This window comes from Chinchilla lanigera, unplaced genomic scaffold (assembly GCF_000276665.1).
Source record: "Chinchilla lanigera isolate Chin_1 unplaced genomic scaffold, ChiLan1.0 scaffold00009, whole genome shotgun sequence".
Lineage (NCBI taxonomy): Eukaryota > Metazoa > Chordata > Mammalia > Rodentia > Chinchillidae > Chinchilla > Chinchilla lanigera.
In genome coordinates, this window is record NW_004955410.1 from 18,052,880 (window position 1) to 18,072,454 (window position 19,575).

At 34.3% G+C, this 19,575-nt stretch overlaps 1 protein-coding gene across 7 annotated transcripts in view; it reads right to left on the reverse strand.

Annotated features, from left to right (window-relative positions):
- Dgkb (diacylglycerol kinase, beta 90kDa) overlaps window positions 1-19,575 on the reverse strand; it is a 627,035-nt gene that overhangs the window by 375,505 nt on the left and 231,955 nt on the right. For all 7 annotated transcript variants that reach the window (XM_005377328.2, XM_013510618.1, XM_013510621.1 and 4 more), the window contains 2 exons: window positions 18,648-18,721; window positions 12,513-12,587 (listed from right to left, as the gene is read on the reverse strand). In XM_005377328.2, coding sequence (XP_005377385.1) covers window positions 12,513-12,587; window positions 18,648-18,721 — 149 coding nt within the window. The remainder of the gene's footprint in view (window positions 1-12,512; window positions 12,588-18,647; window positions 18,722-19,575) is intronic.

Genomic DNA, 19,575 nt, shown 5'->3' on the forward strand with positions numbered 1-19,575 from the left:
AAAAGAAAAGATGATCCCAGATACTAGCAGAGTGATTAGATGAAAACTTTGGCAAGCCTGAAACGATGCATTCATGGTGAGAGGGGGTGAGAAAGCCACTCTTTACTAATGGTCTTTCCATTTGTCAAATTAGGGATAAAGGCAGTGTGCAAGTTTGCAAAAAAAAAAAAAAAAAAAATAGAATGTTTCATAGTAACTATAGATCATCTATTTTTATGGGGTTCCTCTACAATGTGGGGTTTTTATGAGTGCATATTATTTATACAGAATATTGGATTTCATTGTGAAGTTTTCAGATCTGTGTGTAACATACTTTAATCAGCTCCATCACCATAGTACCTCATGTGCCTGTCCATCCTCCCTCCTCTCATCCTCTTCCTCTTGTGTACCTGACTCCTTCTACATCCATGTCCCCTCTTTCCTTCCCTAGACTGCACATGAGCGAGGACATGCAATATAAGACTTGTAGAATTTGAGATACCTATGGGACATGTGTTCCTAAGAATGTATGTGTGGAACATGAATTGCAGTGATTCCCCTTCCATGTTTCCTGGCAGTGCATTATTTCAGGCTTTCCAAAAGTTTCATCTGATAGTGTTCCTTGGTTAACTAGAGTAGTGTCCTCTGGAGAGATTTTACAAGCTATCATTACTTTAATGACTCAATATATTAGTCTACTTTAATGAAAAATCTGATAAAACAACAATGAAGACAAAATCAAAACAATACAAAAACAACAAAAGTGGTACAAGACAAAATGATAGAAATTTACAATGGTTGCTAAATTGCATACTGTTATCTTCAAGGAAGGTGCTCAGTCTATTAGGCACAAGAATGTGAGATTGATCAAATATTCAAAGACAGTAACAAGTGAAAAAATAAAAATAATTTAAAAAAAAACATTGCAAATGATGTAGAGCTTCACCATACGAAATGACAGGAGTTCAACAATGGTTCTTATATTGCATCTTGTTTTCAGATCAGTCATTCTAATCAACAAATTCAAGCAGGTAAAATTGGTTAAGAACAAAGAAAATTTTAAGCATTGACTGTTCCTCTCGTAACAAACTACAGACATTAGCAATACTCCTATTGCAGCTATCCTTATATATACATATAAATTTTGTTTTTCATTTTTTAAGAAAACTAACATAACAGAAACAAATACATAAACAAAACAGCATAGAGAGCAATAAAAATGATACAGAATTTCAAAAAATGGTGATAGGTTATTAACAATGGCTGTTATACTACACAATGTCATCTTCAAAATGGTTGTGCATATAACCAGATATAGTCATGCAAGACTGGTCAAACAATTACACATTGGGGCTGGGGATTTAGTTCAGGGGCACAGCGCTTGCCTGGCAAGCACAAGGTTGTGAGTTCGATTCCTGGGACCGGAAAAAAATACAAACAAACAAACAAACAAAAATTACACATTAATAGTTTCTTTCAATAAACCAACAGATATTAGTAGTACAATTATCCTAGCTATCCTGTGTGTGTGTGTAATATATATATATATATATATATATATATATATATATATACTTTTTGTTTTCCCCAGAAGGTATCTTAATAACTATATAGTCAGTAACAGACTAAAGGTGTAATCTTTGTGTGTCTATGTGTGTGTGTGTGTGTAAGATAGAGAGAGATAGAGAGACAGGGAGAGAGAGAATTATGACTTTTAACTAGTAGAAAGCTAGTTTCTATGAAACATTTATGATTTATGTGTGTACTGCAACCAATTTCAAAATAGTTTTAATCTGTGAATCCTACTTCAGTAAGAACTATGTTTCTGCCAACATGATGTGCTTCTCCAAAATCTGCATTCAAGTTATTATAATGGAAACAAATATTTGCATAATCAGTGCTACATTTTAACTGAGATTATAGTAGCATTAGCATTAATGTCTGCTGTTTCATCCTCATGTAAGTGAATTTATACAAATGTTATTAGGGTCCATACATTGAACGAAGTCAAACAATTTTTCAAACTGACTTTCTATTTAAAACTTTCTTGTCACTCTGATATAAAAATGGTATTATGTGACCTTTAAAAAGTTCTGAGAATGTTGTTAAAATATTAACTAACATGTACATAAAACACAAGTAAAAAACTAAAAATTGAAAGTGAAAATTAATTTAGAACAGTTATTTGAGCTAAATGAAAAGTCATGTTCAAAGGTTGATAGGCAAAGAGACATTATAATTTAAATGATTACCTTTGAGCAGAGAGTTCATCATTAATTTTGAAGTGGATGCTAATATCTGCTCATTCTATGCATGTTAGTGGTTTTCACAGTTAGTGACGTCACTAGAGCTCATGGTTGATGTTAACCAATATTTTTTGCAAGTTATATAATCATAAACTCTTAAGGAACAGAAATTCAGAACATTTTCAGTTTTGAGCTGAATTTTGTGGAAAAGTATTATGTCAGAAGAAAAAAAGGTTGCCAGATATAAATAGTCATGGATATAAGCTGTATATTTAATGGAAAAAGACACTTAGAAGCAAAATTACATCATGTAATCGGTACTCTTAATAGAAGGGCTCGTTCTTTCTGTTCCATGTACTTCCTGTATGTAAGGATTTAGTTTGATGTGGCTGCAGTTATCACGGGACGTACCATCATAGTGAATTTCGCAGGACAGTTTTCCAGCATCCTCTAAAGAAGCAAGCCCACCAGAATGGTGTGTGGAGCTTTATAACTGGAGCCTACTGCCATAAGTGCCAAGTGTGTGCAAGAAGTCTTGATACTGGCTTGAGATAAACCAGATGTATCTCAGCTTAGATGAAGCTATGTTTGTCTCGACTATTACATACGCCACTTCTTCCAAATCCTGCTAATACACCTGTTGTTTCTGCCATCCTGGACCATGCTACTGTCAGCAATTCCCTAATAAATGACACTCAAGAGCAATTCGGACTCATTTTAGCTCTTTCTTCGGTCTCACTACATCTGAGGGCCCGTTCTCATGCACAGAGCCTTCATATTCAAAAGCAACAGGTGTACATCTAACATTTGATGTCGCACATAATGCACTGACACTGCTGTCTCAAATATCTGTTCTCCATGAGCTTTTCTGAGAGATGCAAGGCACAGACGACAGCACAATGTGCCGGCAAAGCAGGCATGAAGTTCTTCAAAAGTTGTTGCTTGTCTTTGTGTGTGGAAAAGGTTGAGAAAGATATTTTCATAGTCATGTTTCATATGTAATAATTATAATTACAGGAAGGTTCATTGGACATGTCGTACATATCATTAGAGAATAAAATAGCAAAAGCAGGTGTAAACATTGGAGTGTTGTTAAACCAATCAACAGCATAGTTCATTGCAATGCACATATTACAAATGATATTTAAATTTCAAAACAAATAGAATTCCTAGGCAACGTTAGCTTGGGCCAGATGCTGAGACTCCTGCAATACACCAGAACAACCTATAATCTCAATATTACACTCCAGTGATAGTAGTACCCCAGTGATCTGGCTCCTTAGACCCTTTTTAACATGCTCCCACCCTTCATTCTGCTCCAGCCACTTTGGTATTCCTGCTAATGTTTCCCAAATATGTAAAATACTCTTTCAGCATCATTCTTTTCCTCTTGCTCTTCTACCTGACACATTAATCTATAAGGGAGTCACATAGCTCACTTTCCCAATTACTTCTTGTCAGTATTCTGAGATCTTCTTTGTCTAAACTATTTCTAAGAGAGAATCATAGAACTCTTACTACCATGCACATTCACACTTTGTTTACTTCCTAGTTAAAATAATATATATTTTATTTGCTTATTAGTTTCTTTATTTTACATCTCTAAAGTATAAAGTGATAAGCATAGAAGGTGTAGTCTATTTTGTTGAAAGTGGACTGGAAAAGGTAAGACTTGTTTAAGCATTTGGAAGCTGTTGAATATATAATGTTGAATTAACATATATTATCATTACCTTTGCTATTAGAACCTATTTATTATTTAACCTTTTAGTAGTTACTACATTTTTATGCAATTTGAGACTGTTACACTGTTATCTCTTATACTTACATTGTAAGGCTACATCACTGCATAATCATTCTTACAGATTTTGAGATAATTATCAGCTGTGAGTGTTTTGTTCTGACTGAGTGAGCCAGCCATGATTATTTAACCATCTGGAGATGGTGGTAAATTTGCACCATGGAATGTCACAGGCAAAAATGCTAATAGTAAACTGTGGATATTAACATTACATAGTTTATTTTATTTAGTAGAAGTTTTGTGGGAAAATATCAAAGGGTATTTGTATACAAAATACTCGGTCATTTGAAACAGCCAACTTAAGAGAATTATTCTATTTTTATAGATAACTTAAGAAAATGTTATTGCTTAGATTCCATATTTGTGCATAATTTATTATATGGTAATAGGTAGCTAATTAAGTGACATGTAAAATAATTTATGCAATAAAGACATCATGACGAAGCCATCTTCCTAACATACTTCCATCTTTGCATACTGTCTTCCATACGAAATGATTTTATAATTGTTATCATATATAAATAGAATTTGGATTTTTATCATTTGCTTATGTTTGATCATAAACATTTCTCTTGCTAAGATTACTACATAGTTAGGATTTTAATTGCTGAATACCAATCATATAAATATGTCTAATTCTTAAGTAGAAATTATTTTTCCTCAAGCGCTGTGGCAATTCAAAGAGTTATTGAACTCTATAGACTGTCATTAAGTCAACTATTTGTTACTCTTATACGAGATGAATTAGAAAATTTCAGGTTTTTCAACATCTTTAAAATCCTGATGCATTTGATAGTCTATGTAGAAAGTGCCTGACAAGCTATAATACCTCAAATTTAAGGCAAGTATTTATGTGATTTTAATTATGTTGAAAGATTAGGGTTTTCTTTTGTTTGTTTTGTTTTAGTAATATGTGGGCCTGCAATTTGGAAGCATAAAGCAACTTTAAAAGTAATTCACTGAAGTGATGAAGGCTGAGTCAGAATTATACTTGTATATTTAACTGGAGGAGGGTTTGTAACATCATCTGTATTATATTTTATGATTAAGCCTAAGAGAAGGGGAGTTGAATGCTGCAGTTTTACATTTAAAGTAAAAGCTCTTTTTCTTCTTCAGACACTTTCAGTAGTGTTGGATTGAATTTTAAGGAACATATTCTTTGTCTTTTGAGAATTTATTTCATCTCTCTGACACGATTTCATTAAAGGCAACATAATAAAAGGTAATATGCTCTGATAAAAGAGGAATTTTCTTTAATAAAAATGTGGTATAAATTTGGCTATAAAATGGTATTTTAAATTAAGAATGTAATAGGAATCTGTTATATATATATTTTAAGTTGCACCGTTATTTTCATAGAAGAGCACATTCCATGTACTTACTATCGAAATATGCCTGATATTTGGGATATGTGAGACCGCATGTTGACAGTTAAGTTTTGTTTTTAAAATTTTACGTTTTGGGGCTGGGGATTTAGCTCAGCAGCAAAAGCGCCTGCCTGGCAAGCGCAAGGTCGTGAGTTTGGTTCCTGGTCCAAGAGAAAAACCAAAAAAAAAAAAAAAATTTTACGTTTTATAGTCAGTCCAGCTTGATCAAAACAGGTTTTATTAAGTACCTTTCTCAAAAAAATCCATCATATATAATTATGATGCAAAAAGTGGAAAATGATGTATACATTTTAAAAGAATCATCTTTTATTTTATTTTGATTCATTAAATATTGGTTATGTCTTATTTAAAAATTTTAAAAATAACATGAGAAAAAACGATTTGTACTTTCATCAAGTTTGGTGTCAGAAAGAAAAAAATGTCATAACTGTGCAAAAATTTGTTAACTATTCATAAGTTAAATTAGCATGTGGAGTTGCTATATAACTAGAGGTGTACATGTTTATTTTAATGGTGTCTTGCGCATGTCTATAATCTCAGCACTTGGGATACTGAGACAGAAGGATCATTGTGAGTTCGAGACCAGCCGAAGGTACAAAGTGAGCTCAAGGCCAACCTGAACAGCATAGTGAGATCCTGTCTCTAAAAGACAAAAAATAACCAAACCACTATTTCACTGGTGTCAAGGAAAAATCATTCTATGAATACAAGTGAGCAATTTATATTTCATATTCAATATTTTTCAAATAATTTGCACTTCCAAATAATCTATTATATGAAATATGTACGTTGTGAAAGAAAAAATATGACAAAACTCAAATTTCGGAAACTTTAAAGCAGAATAATCAAAATAAAAACATTACATGAGGAGACACAATAGAAATGTAACTTTCATATTCGTCAGACAAAAATGGAACTTTGGAATTTGCTATGTAAGTTGGGTATCATTTTCATGCTGCAGAAATTAACTTGCATTTTGAAACAAAGAATAGGAAAAGGAAAATAATAAAGATAGGATTGAAGAAGAGAGAAATAAACTCAGTGTAATAAATAGGAAAATTGTGGGAAATAAGTTAAAAGAATGAGTAACAGCAAGTTCGTGGTGCAAATAAAACATACTTTTAAAGAATAAATCTGTACAGTAGCATTGAAGAAGTTATACCCTAGAAATAGTGATTAAACTAAAATATACCGATCACAAAGGATATTAGATTAATAGAGGGACCTTACAGAAAAGAGTAGTCTATAGAGCAAAATATTGAAAGGCTGCAAAGGGACCCTCTTTTCAGCAGACCCATGATGAAGGCAGCACAGCGAGAATCAGGGGTGGTAGGATGCACAAGAGAGCAGGTCAGCAATGGGATTTGGGGAGAGGAACATCACAGCCCGGCCAGATGTGGCATTTGGCTCTGGGATAACAACAGAGAAACAGTCTCTAAAGGAAGAGCTGTAGGTCTGTCATCTGGAATGCAATGTGGGCATGGGTATCAGAAAAATGCAGGACATTCTCATAATGATAAAGATGGAAATAAAAATTCAAAAAAAAATGCTCTTTACACTCACTTTTTAAAAAGTCTTGAGACACAGTGTATTGGGGAGAATAAATATCATTAACTTTTGAGGAAATAACTAGGGAGTGGCATTGTATAAAACAGCCTAGGATAGGAAAGAACGAATAGATCAAAGAAGCAAATCGAGGTCAGAAATGTTTTTACCAACCTATCATTTCATCTTACATGAAATGTGTCACATCTGAGTGAAAAAAATTGGACTAATGAAAAGCTTTTGTTGAGTCAACTATAATTTAGTCTGGGACAAAAATATGTGTCATCCCCAATCGTCCATCTCTGTCATGGCACCTTAAAGAAAAATGAAACTTTTTAAGATTAACATTGGCAATTTAAAATAACTTATAAAGCACTAAGACAAAACATAACATAATACTTTAATATTCCTACTTTAAAGATAAGTAGGATATTTATAGGATAGTTAAAAACTATCCTATAAATTATAAAAATGTAGAATTGGCAGGTAAAAATTTTACATGGCTACAAGGAAACCATATATTATATACACTAGCTATGTGGGAAGCAGAGCAATGAAGAGGCTCACTGCAGGTTTAGTCCCTGAATATCAGCTGGACCATCTAAATGATGTGTCACCCAATGTTGTAGAATTTATAATGGCCTACCCACCTGGTGCCACTCCATCCATGCTAGAACACAGGATTTGGGGACCAAAATGTAGTAAACTTGGGTAATGAGAAATATGCCTTTGCAGATAATACATACTTTGATAGTCAATTTTAGGTGTCACCTTGCCCAGGTTACAGAGTGCCCACATATTAGACCAAACAATATTTTGGTTGTTTATGTGAGGATGTTTGTTGATGATATGAGCATTCAAACTGGTAGATGAGGTAAAGTAGATGGTGGTCTATTAAGTGGGTGTGCCTCATCCATTCCACTGCAGGTCTCACTAGAACAAAAGTGGACCATTTCCTAAGGGAATTTTCCTGTTGGAAGGATTCAAACTGAGACAGAAGCTCTACAGATTTTTGAATTTACCACCCTCCACAATCTCACAAGTCAATTCCTTTTGTTTTCTGTTTGTCAACTGGGTGTCATGGAGCATACCTGCAATCTCACCTCTCTGCGATGATGAGGTAGTAGAATCTAAAGTTCAAGCCCAGCCTTGTCCAATTAGGAACTTAGCAAGATTTTGACTCAAGATTTAACAAGTAAATAAATAAATGGGCCTGGGGATGTGGGTCAGTCTGAAGATCTTGGGTCCAATTAAAAAAAATGCTCTTCCTGTAATATGTAGATAGTTATAGATATGTTGGTTCTGTTTCTCCGAAGAGCACTAAAATTAACAGTTTTGAATCCTCTTAGTCTATATACTTTTTTAAACCAATGAGAGAGGTAAACTGCCTTGTGAGACAATAGAGTTTTCAAATTCAACTTCCTTGCGGATGGTTCAAGCTGTTCACGCCACTTGGCAACGAGGCACAAAGAAAGATCCATGGTTTACTGGTGCAATAACTTTGATTACCCATGGGAAAATGGTTTGTTGATGTATAATAGGGTGGGAAGTACCAGAGGCTTCTCTACAAAGTTTGATTTCATAACTATTGCCTAGCTTACAGAGAGTAGCAAGCAATCCAGGTTTACATCATGATGTTCCCAAGCCTCTTCAATCATTCATTCTTTAGGTAAATAGGAGGCTCTATATCTGTCTTTACTGCATTATCGAAGCTTATGAATGAGTCAATATCTAGAATATAATAAGCACTACAGAAAATAAAAATAAATGTGGAAAACCCCCTTCTTCCCACAGTGTAGCATGAGAGAACGCTACAGGACCACTTTTAATATCTAGAGGGAGGGGCTGGGGATTTAGCTCAGCAGCAAAAGCGCCTGCCTGGCAAGCGCAAGGTCGTGAGTTCGGTTCCCGGTACCAGAGAAAAACCAAAAAAAACAAAAACAAACAAACAAAAAAAAAACAAAAAAAAAAACAAAAATATCTAGAGGGAAAGGAAACGTGATAGAATCAGGTGCCCAAGAAGAAACGGAAATATTTTTGAGAGCACTAATATTTTCATGTGCCATATGCTTACCAGTAATGATATGAGACAATAATTTTGCCTTACACCAACATTATTACCAAAGCTGGAGACCGATCAGACAAACCAGCCAATCTTCTATGTAAATGTCTCTAACCAGCTAAAATGCAATTAGCAGAAATATTTTCAGCTCCAGGTAAAACTTTTATCTAGGTGTAAAAGCTGTAGACATTATATATTTTTATTCTCTATATTATTAACAATATCATGTAGTTAAATCACATTGTTGGTTAGACTTGGAATTTTCTGCTAATAGGTCTGTCCTGTCCTGTTTCTGCTTATAGTCTCAGTCCCTAAGACTGAATGGATGGAGACAGAAGAGGCATTACAAAGAGGTTTCCAGGGAGCCACAACTTGAAGCTGGGTATGATAAGTAGATGGAAATTTGGATTGTCTGCAACTGAAGGGGTGGGAGTTTGTCTTCTGTTACACTTGTAGTTATATGGATTTGGTGAGAATTATAACTTTTTTGTCATCTCACCTGTACAGAAAGAAGGGATACTGTTCAGCCCTATTGTCGTAGTGAGGTGTCCCCTGTTGTTTATCCCTACAGACAATTAATCTTTCTTCCTCATTGGTGACAGCATCCTGTTTTGCTTTGAGCAAACAACTGATTTAGATAGTTTGGATATGGTTCTTAGTGAAGAAGCCCAACTATACACACAGCATCACTTTGGTATGAGAAACCCCTATGCTTGCTTCTCACTGAGATACAAACTTTGAGCAAAGAAAGAACACCAAAACAAGTGAAATCAATTCCTTTTGTACAGCAATGCCCAACAACTGTGTCTTTTGATTCTTCTTACTTTGCTTAAATTGCCTTGACTCCTATCCTTTTGGAAATTCATTTGTCATTGTTCTATTAACTCAATGAATAATTTCATAATTTTCCAGGTATTTTTGTTTGTTTGCTGAAGAACTGGGCATTAAATCCAGGGCCTTCACACTGAGCTACTTTCCCAGTCCATTTTCTTCAGTTTTGTGAAAGGACCTTTCTAAGTCGCTAAACTGCCCAGGCAGAGTTCAAACTTGAAATCCTCTTGCCTCAGTTTTTTGAGTGTTGAGATTTCAGGCATGTGCCACCATGTCTGGCTAGTCACCACATCTTTGCTCATCATTCTATTAACAGATTAGAATACACTTCTGTTGCTTACAGAAAAGCAATTATAATTGATACTTATGTCACTTTTTAATGGATCAGCAATATGAAAAGAAAAATGTAAATGTATTTTCACTTATCAAATCGAGTGAAAACAATTCTGAAGATTGCCAATTTAAGGGAAGTTGTGGAAAATACACATTTTATACTGTTGCTGGAATTGTAGTTTAATAGAGAATTTTTGGATAGTAACTTGATAGAACCTGGCAGAATTAAAATTAAAAATATATTCAACTGAGCACTTTTAACTATAGCAATTTTTAATATGAAAATCTGTACTCCAAGTTATATAAAATATGTCTCTATGCAACATGTAGGTGTATATTTGCATATAGTAGATAAACAGAAAGATAATCACACATAAACATACTTAATCACAATGATAATCCCTAAAGAGTAGTAACTACTGAAGTGGCCCCAAAACTTGTTTTCCTAATAATACTCACAAATTTTTATACAAGTATATGAAATTTTCTTCTTTTCAGTATATTGAAACAAAATAGATGATAATAAGATGCCTAACATTGAGAGTGAAAGAAAATATGTAATAAATATGAAAGCCTAGTAGCAAAATGAGATAGCAGTGCTAAAAAATATATTATTGCAGTATATTTACAGAGAACTATAAAGTACCAATATTACTAGTAATCACCACTTAATATTGCAAAAAATAGCATTGATTATACCTAATATTCCTGAGAAAATAGTATGTGGGAAGCTCATAGTGATATGTTTCATGGACATCATCCCTTTAAACTTCACTAAACTTGAATTTATCTGGTTTTGGGAGACCTCTGGCATCTTGGAATGGCTAAATGTCTGCAGTCATAATTTTTTATCCTTATACAATAAGAGCTACTTTTGTGAAGTCCAGGGAATATTAATTGGCAAGAAAAAGAATCAGGCTAGCTTGAGCATCAAAGTTAGTATCACACCATAACATTAGCCTGGCTGTACTGACATAGAGACTTTCTGCAGGTGGCTTAGCAGGCCAACAGTCAGATCAGGAGCCGTGGGATTCTGGAGTGTGTAGTTAGACAAAGGCAGCATCCTGATCTGTTTCTCTGGTGAGCCTGCTTTTATAGAAAGGGGTTTCTGCACACCACTGCTCACCATTTGGAAATTTATTTGGGCCAGCAGCAGCAAGGGAGTAGAAGAAAGAGATGAGTACATTTGTGGGAGCCTATGCTAACCACTCATATTTTATAAACATTTATTTAACATAAGACACAACACTACAAGTTATTTCCTGAAATTTTAGGAGTAGAATTTCAATATTTAGTTTGTAGTTATTCTTTTTGTGTGTGTGTTTTTTTGAGACAGGGTCTCTCTATGCAGTTCAGGCTTGCCTTGAGCTCACTTTGTAGCCCAGGCTGGTGTCAAACTCACAAGGATCCTCCTGTTTCAGCTGAGATTACAGGCACGCACCAACTCGCCTGGCTTTAGGTTGTAGTTCTTGAGCATGGTTGAAAACACTTAGTTTAAATTATACTGCTTCTTTCAAAGAAGACCATGTATAAAGCTTATAGAACTTCTGTCTAACTTGACTGATCTAATGTTTGTTTTCATAATGATAGAAAAGAGGTAGATGGGAAAAGATGATATTAAATATTTAATTAGTGAAATTAATACATTTCATTTCAGTTCATATATATGACATCAACTGTATATGACTTATATTGAAAAAATAATTTTATTTCACTGCCTCTTACTTATTAATAATGAAGGATAGTAGACTCATATTCCTTAGATTTTGCAAGTAGTAAATGAAAAAAATCACACTACAATTTCTTTTCCTTGTTAACTACATTTCTCTACATTTTTCAACAGATTTGTATTGTTATGTAATGAGTAAAAGAGAAAAGAGTAGTTTTTAAAACACAGGGCTTATAGTTTAAGTAGTTGTCTAGTATGTTTGTGTGTGTTATTATTAGTCTTACTGCTAGTATCACTTCACAAAGTTTAGAATAGAAGAAACTACATGAGATGAGCTGTGATTTTATTTTTTTTTATTTTAGGGAGAGTAGTAAATGAGAATCAAATAGACAAAGAAATAGGACATTAGCAGCAAAATATATATATGAATAGCGGCAATAACTGTATTTCTAGTGACTTCAAAAGCACCTTTTATGGATTCTCTTGTGTTGTTGACATTTAGTTTTTTAAAAATTTATTAACCTGGCTGTTGTACTCAAATAACATTATTTCTAGATATGTCACTCTGCTTATTTCATTAGTTGCTATTATGTAGGTATTATGCTAATAATAGTACCCTTTTATTACTATTATGCTAATAATAGTACCCTTGACTTACCCTGGCATTGGTCCACTTCCAGCAAGACTATAAACTTGACGAGGATTTAGTAGATACTGAAATTTTCTGTAAATTCTATACAAATGCAAATAAGAAGAAAAGAAAAATTAAGTAATAGCAAATAATAGTTTTTGAAAAAGTAGCATGGCTTAGAGTAATAAATGTATAGTTTAAAATATATTTGATAAATTTTTCTTTAATAACAATATAATAGATCAATAGCAAATAATGGTGTTCAAGACTTAACAGTCATTACATAAGAAACATAGCTTAGAATTTTAAAGTAATACTTGCATCCCAAATTTGCATAGGCACTTAGAATATTTTGTGACTCTCACCTGGACATTACTTAGTTAACTTTTTAAATTTCAAATATATATTTCAAAAATATTTTAGTACTAAGTTGTTGAACCATCTCCTCTCAATAACTAGTCATGAATATACACATCTCTTGGTAAACTCAGTATCACCTTACCTTCCTGACATAGAGTGGGCGTAAGCATGTAATAAGTATTTAGGTAGGAATGTATCCCTCCCCATTTCATCATTTCTTTTCACATAAGTACCTATGTTGGTCAGTCAGTTCACAAAATTTGCTGAGCTAGCTCAACAGGAAAATATTAAACAACTGACTTAGCTATGAAAAAAATCAATCTTCAGTTAACAAACGCAACGGAAATATTTCCAAGTACACACATATCCAGTATGACTGAAATTCTTACACAAATAAAAGTGTAGAGCTGTGTTTAACTTGGGGCATTAGTTTTTATGTACGGCACGTGAAAATATTGTTACATATTTTATAAACACACATATATGATATTTACTCATTAAAAACTCTCCCGACTCAGTTATCTGCTTAAATTATCCCACCTCCAAATCTGCGGTGAACCCACATTTCAGATCTTGATTCATTATGTCACTTAGTGCCAAAGGAAGATCTTACATCCACTCTAAATATTTCTGTTATGGTTGATACATTGTGTCAACTTGGGGAGTCTAGAGGTTTGGCTAAGTGACTCAGCAGGAAGCCAGGGTGCTTACTTTGTATACATCCTGAGCTTGTGCAAGAGGAGGGCAAAGATTATGTGAGAGCTACACGCCCCTTAGGTGGGGGTAGCCTGTTTACAAAGTAAGGCAGGGAAAGAAGCTGCTTGCCGCCATTCCTCCCATTTTGCTCTGGCTGCATTGCTGTTCAGCTGCCATTCCCCCCTTTGCACTTGTTGCTTTGCTATCTTCTGCCTCGGAGCCAGCCAAGTATGGACTGAAACCTCCACAAACTGTAAGCTAAATAAACCTTTCCTTCCTTCATTTTGGGCGTTGGGTATTTTATCTCAGCAACGAGAGAAAAGTAACCAAGACAATTTCCTTTTCTCTATCACCTGACCCCCTTTTGAGGACATCTGAGAAATGCCTGCCAATCCTTACTGTGTTTACGCACATCCTTACTTCAGGCTTTTAATTTCTTTCACCACCCTTAAATTTTTAGCAGTCCACCCTCTACCCCTGCTGCATTTAACAAACAAGTAAATTCATGTCCACTAATGAAACTGCAAAGTGCCAGTTTTCTTACATTGTAAAACACAAACATCTTTTTAACATGACCATAGTTGCTCCCTTATCTTTCCTTTAAATTTGAATGTTGGTAAATTCTTCCTGGTTGACAACATACCCTTTCATGTATCTGTCTTTCTCCTTCTTTCACATAGCAAACATCAGTTTATATAACAACCAATACAAAAGCCACAAACAACTTCTCCAAACTTTGCAGTTTTCATCACTATTTTCTCTTTTGAGCTTCCATTTCTTGTTTAACATTTCCAAACAGTACTGCAGTGTAACTGTTTATATGTCTGATCCCCTCAGCATGGGTGTGCCTTAGGTCTCTTATCCAGGGTACCAAGTAGCGTTCACCTAAAGGTTGTGGTCTGAATGAATGAGTGTGAACACTTTCACACCTATTGTTTGGTACCAGAAACTTTGCGTGAATATGATTCTGTGGTCTTTGGCAGCTTATGGAACATTTCAAAGTCAAACCAGCCAAACTTTCTAGGAAGAAAACACTGTATAGAATTCCATTGTGAAAGCTACCTTCCTAAAGGGAACCTGTAAGTTTACGTTCATGATATGAGAAGCGGAACACTTTAAAATCATATTTACATTTTATTTGACTTTGAATGTTTCCCACCACTATATAAAGGACAAGACATGTGTAACTATGCATTTAGAAGTACTCAAGCATGCCACCTTCTCCTCAGCAAGTCTAATTTCTTTGTGCCCAATGTATCTCCATCTCCTTTTTAAAATTTAAAGGTAATGCATATTGATTAATGGGGAAATCCGGTAGTAAGCTAAGGGTAAGCCTCACAAATATCTTAATTTGAGGAGAGTATATTTTCCTTTGAAAATACATTTTGAGGCCCAGGGATGCAGCTCAGTGGCACAGAGCTTTGCTTGGCAAGCACAAGGTCCTGAATTCGATACCTATTACCAAAAAAAAAAAAAAAAAAAAAAAAAAAGTTCTGCATTATCTTAAGACTTCATTTGTTTTTAATGTACAAAATTAGATGTAATTCTTATCTAATTCTTTGTGATTCCCATCTAATTCTTTGTGAGGAACTTTGCCCAATATCTATATGGCAATATCCCTTATCTTTTCTCTAGTACTTTCCTTGTTGGAGATGTAACATTTTAGTATTTAACATATTTTAGTTAATTTTTATAACTAGTGAGAGATAGAGATCCACTTTTATTGTTCTGTGTATGGATATTCATTTCTCCCAGCACTATTTAAAGCTGGGAGAAAAGCCTGTCCTGTCTCCAAAGTATATTTTCAGTATTTCTGTCAAAAATCAGTTGGCTATAGAAGCATGAGTTTACATAGAGGCTCTCTATTCTATTCTGTTTTTCAAAAACTACGTATACGAATGCCACACTGTACTAACTACTCCAGCTTTGTACTGTATTTCAAAGTGTGGCAGTGTAATGCTTCCTGCTTTTTGCTTTTTCTCCAAGATAGCTGTGGGTGTTCAGCATCTTTGCAGTGCTAACTAACATAACAATGGGCTTTCCCAGCTCTGTAAAAACTACCATTCATGTTTTGACAGAGGTTGCACTGAATCCATAGATTATTTGATACCATGGACATTTTAAGAATATTGATTCATCCAATCTATGAACACGGTATATTGCCCCATTTTGTCTTTGTGTGTGTATGTGTGTGTGTGTGTGTGTGTGTGTGTGTTTGAGCTCTTCAATTTCTTTTGCCCATGTTTTATATAAATATATTTTTAATTTTATCTTTAGAGATCTTTTTTCTCTTTGGTTTCGTTTACTCCAAGGTACTTAAGTCATGGAAGTCAGTGTAAATGGGATTATTTTCTTGATTTCCATTCTGGATAATTCACTATTGCAATATATCAAAGCTACTGATTTTGTATGTTGACTTTTTGCCTGTAGCTTCTCTGAATTACTATACTAATTCCAAAAGTTCTTTGGTGGAATGTTTGGGATTTTATGTATGTACGTGCACACCATTTCTAAGCAGTGACAGTTTGACTTCCCTGTTTCCAACCTGGACGCCCTTTAGATTTCTCTCTTGCTTGATTGCTCTGATTAAGATTTTTCACTACTATGGTGAATAAAAGTTATGAAACTGCGAATCCTTGTTTTTGTCCAAATCTTTAATAGAAAGCTTTCAGTTTTGCCCCATAGATTATGATGTGGGCTTGTTATAAAATTTTTTTATTACATTGAACTATGTGCCTTCCATAACTAATTTGTTCAGGATTTTATCATGAAGGGATCCCAAACATTATCAAATTCCTTTCCTGCTTCTGCAAACTAAAGTGATCATATTGACAAAAGAGAATTCAGCAAAGTGAAAAGCTTCCTCACAGCAAAAGAAAAAATTGGCATAATAAATAATCTATAGAATGGAAGAAAATATGTGTGAACTACATATCTGAAAACAGATCATTATCCAGCATATACAAGACTAAACTCAACAGAGAAAACTCCGAAATAAAAGTAAATTAAAAATTATAGATCCAAGCAGATATTTATTCAAAAACAATCATACGAATAAGCAACAGATATAGTATATGAAAAAAAATCTTCCATTTCACTACTTCTCAAGGAACTGCAAATCAGAACAACAATAGGATTTCTTTTCACTCCAGTAAGAACAATTATTACCAAAGAACTTAAGATAACAAGTTCTGGCAACAATGTGGAGGAAAGAGAAAGCTTAGAATTGTTAAAGGTAATTAAAATAGTAGACCTATTATGCAAAACAGTACAAAATTTCCTCCAAACTGAAAACATGAAAGTACTATAAGATCTAGAAATTCCACTGGTGATGTTCCAGAGGAAGTAGGGGTAGATGAGCGTGTGGCTCAGTAATAGAGGGCTTGCTTAACATGCTCAAGACTCCAAGTTTGAATTCCTGCACTGCAAAAAACAGGATGTGAAATCTATAGAAAGAGAAAGGATCTGGACTCCATCGCTGCACTATTTACAGCAGCTAAGATCTAGAAACAAGCAAAGTGTCTGTCAACTGATGAATAGATAAAATAAATGTGGTACATAGGCACAATGGAATACTATTCAATCATAAAGCATGGAAGCCTGTTATTTGTGACAACATAGATTGAAGTGGAAATCATTAAGTTAAATGGAAAAAGCCAGACACAGAGAGACAAAAACTGCATCATCTCTCCCAAGTGGAATTTAAAAAGGTGGATCTCATAGAAGTCAAGAGTAGGAACAGTGATGTCAGAGAGAATGAAGAGGGAATGTTGATTATACATTCTAACACAGTTACAGAAAGGCAAGAATTTCTGGTGTCCTATTGGGTAGCAGGATGATTTTAGCTAATGGTATACATTTTTTAAATCTGGAAGGGAGGATTTTAAGAGTATTCACCACAAAGAAATGTGAAATATTTGAGAAAATGGATATATTTAACTCAATTTAAGTATTACACAATATTTATAAGTGTCACAATATCACATAGACACCATTAATATATGTAACTTGGGGCTTTTGCTATCAGCTAAATGTCTATGATATATACAGCAAACAGAAAACAAGTGGTTTGGAGAAAATAAATTTTTAGTATTATTCTAAAATTACTATTTTCTATCTACATGAGTGAGGCAACCCTTTATAACAAAGGGTCATGAAAATTTTAATTGTTAAGCTAGCATTTAGGTAAAATAACTAATATCATGCTTAAGAGAGTGAAATATAACTGCGTTGATGAAAAGGAAAGAACTGTTTTTACACAAAACCTAATATTATGTTGATTGAAAAATAAAGACTTTTTATTTCATTGGAATAAATTAAAAAGTCTAACGACACGAAAGAAAATTGCTTCCAATATTCCCTTACTCATAGAAACATCTCTACATTTTTATTTGGTAAACTACTATGTTTTAGTGTTATAGCATTTTTGTTAAGGCACCTAGACTTATCACTGTCCTCTGGCATAGGAAATAATGTTTACTTTCTTTTTTTTTTTTTCTAACATTTGCTTTCAAAGTAGTGCTTTCCATATTGGTGTTAATTATTATGATTTGATCTTTAATGCATTATAAAATGAAGTTTTATGCTGTCAGCTGGGATAGTGAGATACCTGATGATGCAGTTCATCATTTTTCATACCAACTCTACTGTACTTCTTCAGAAAATGTGGCCTCATGTTCCCCAAAATATACTTGCAGGAAATCATAGTAATATATTTTGCCTACAAGCTGGAAATAAATTCTATTGCTCAGTTCTCGGCTGTGATTTCCCCAAAGTCTCCCTGTTGAGCATTTAGAGAATCAGTTTGTGTTCCACAGTATTTATGAAGCCTTACAGTACGCAAAGCTCATCCTTAAGGAAAGAGGCTGATAGGTGAGTTAGAAATTATGCAGATAATGAGCTGTGATATTAAAACATTTCTGAAAACCTATGACAAAATATTTGCAGCTATAAAGGATCAAATTAGTATCAGCATACATAGATTCTAGCATCATATAGTTCATGTTAAAATAAGTAAAGATTAGGAATAATTTTAAACATTATTGCACCACAACTTCAGCTTATGTATTTACACTTGTGATATAGATGCGGAAATTAGAAACATACCTTTCTCCTTGCTTCCCACCACTCTTGGGGTTCACAAAGACTAACAGTGGATGTGTGCCAGGAACAGGAGTGATCTAGAACAAATGTTGGATAGATAGACAAATTATTAGGCCTACATTCTATCAGGCTCAACTTTTATTATTTCTGCATCATAAAATACCAATTCACAAATTCAAGGATGCAATTTTTCTTTGCTATGAACTGTTCCAACAGGAATACTCCTGTGTGCTGGGGCTAGGCTTGGTGAGGTATAGGATTGGGGGTGGAAGAAAGGCTACTAAAAGGAGCCGGATCATTTGTAACAGTATGATATGAACACAAAAACGACAATCTGTAGAACTGTGAATAAAACATATAGCACATATAGGAATTTAAAAGAAAGAAAATGAAAGGAAAGAACACAGTGAGTTATACAAAGCATTCTAAGAGGCCCCTGCAAAGTTCTGAAGCATATGGGGAATTTGTCTTTCCAGCCACTTGTGCAGTGAAAGCTCAATAGCGTGTCTTGAGAATCCTGTCAGCCTAAATACCCTTTTCTCCACAACCTTTCCTCCATAATTTCTTTCTCTGCTTGGTGCAAATGGAACCTGTGCAGCAAGTCTAGTTGTGAAACAAGAGGCCCTTAACTGTTGGTCTCTCCAATTAATGAGTAAGAGTTGTGTCGCTACTATATCTAATAGCTGCTTTCATTGCTTCCTGCTTTCTCGAGGAAGAATAACAACCATGGGCTTAACCTAATAGTGGCTTAAGTCTAGTGGAGAAATAAATGCTCAACAAACAGGAACACACTTCCTTATAGGGGCAGTACTGTTTTAGATAAGGTGGGAAAAACCTTTATTTTACTTGAATTCAATGTTACAAGATAGATTCTGAAGCCAATTTGTTTCCCTACACAATGTATACCTATGATAAACCACCCTAAGCAGAC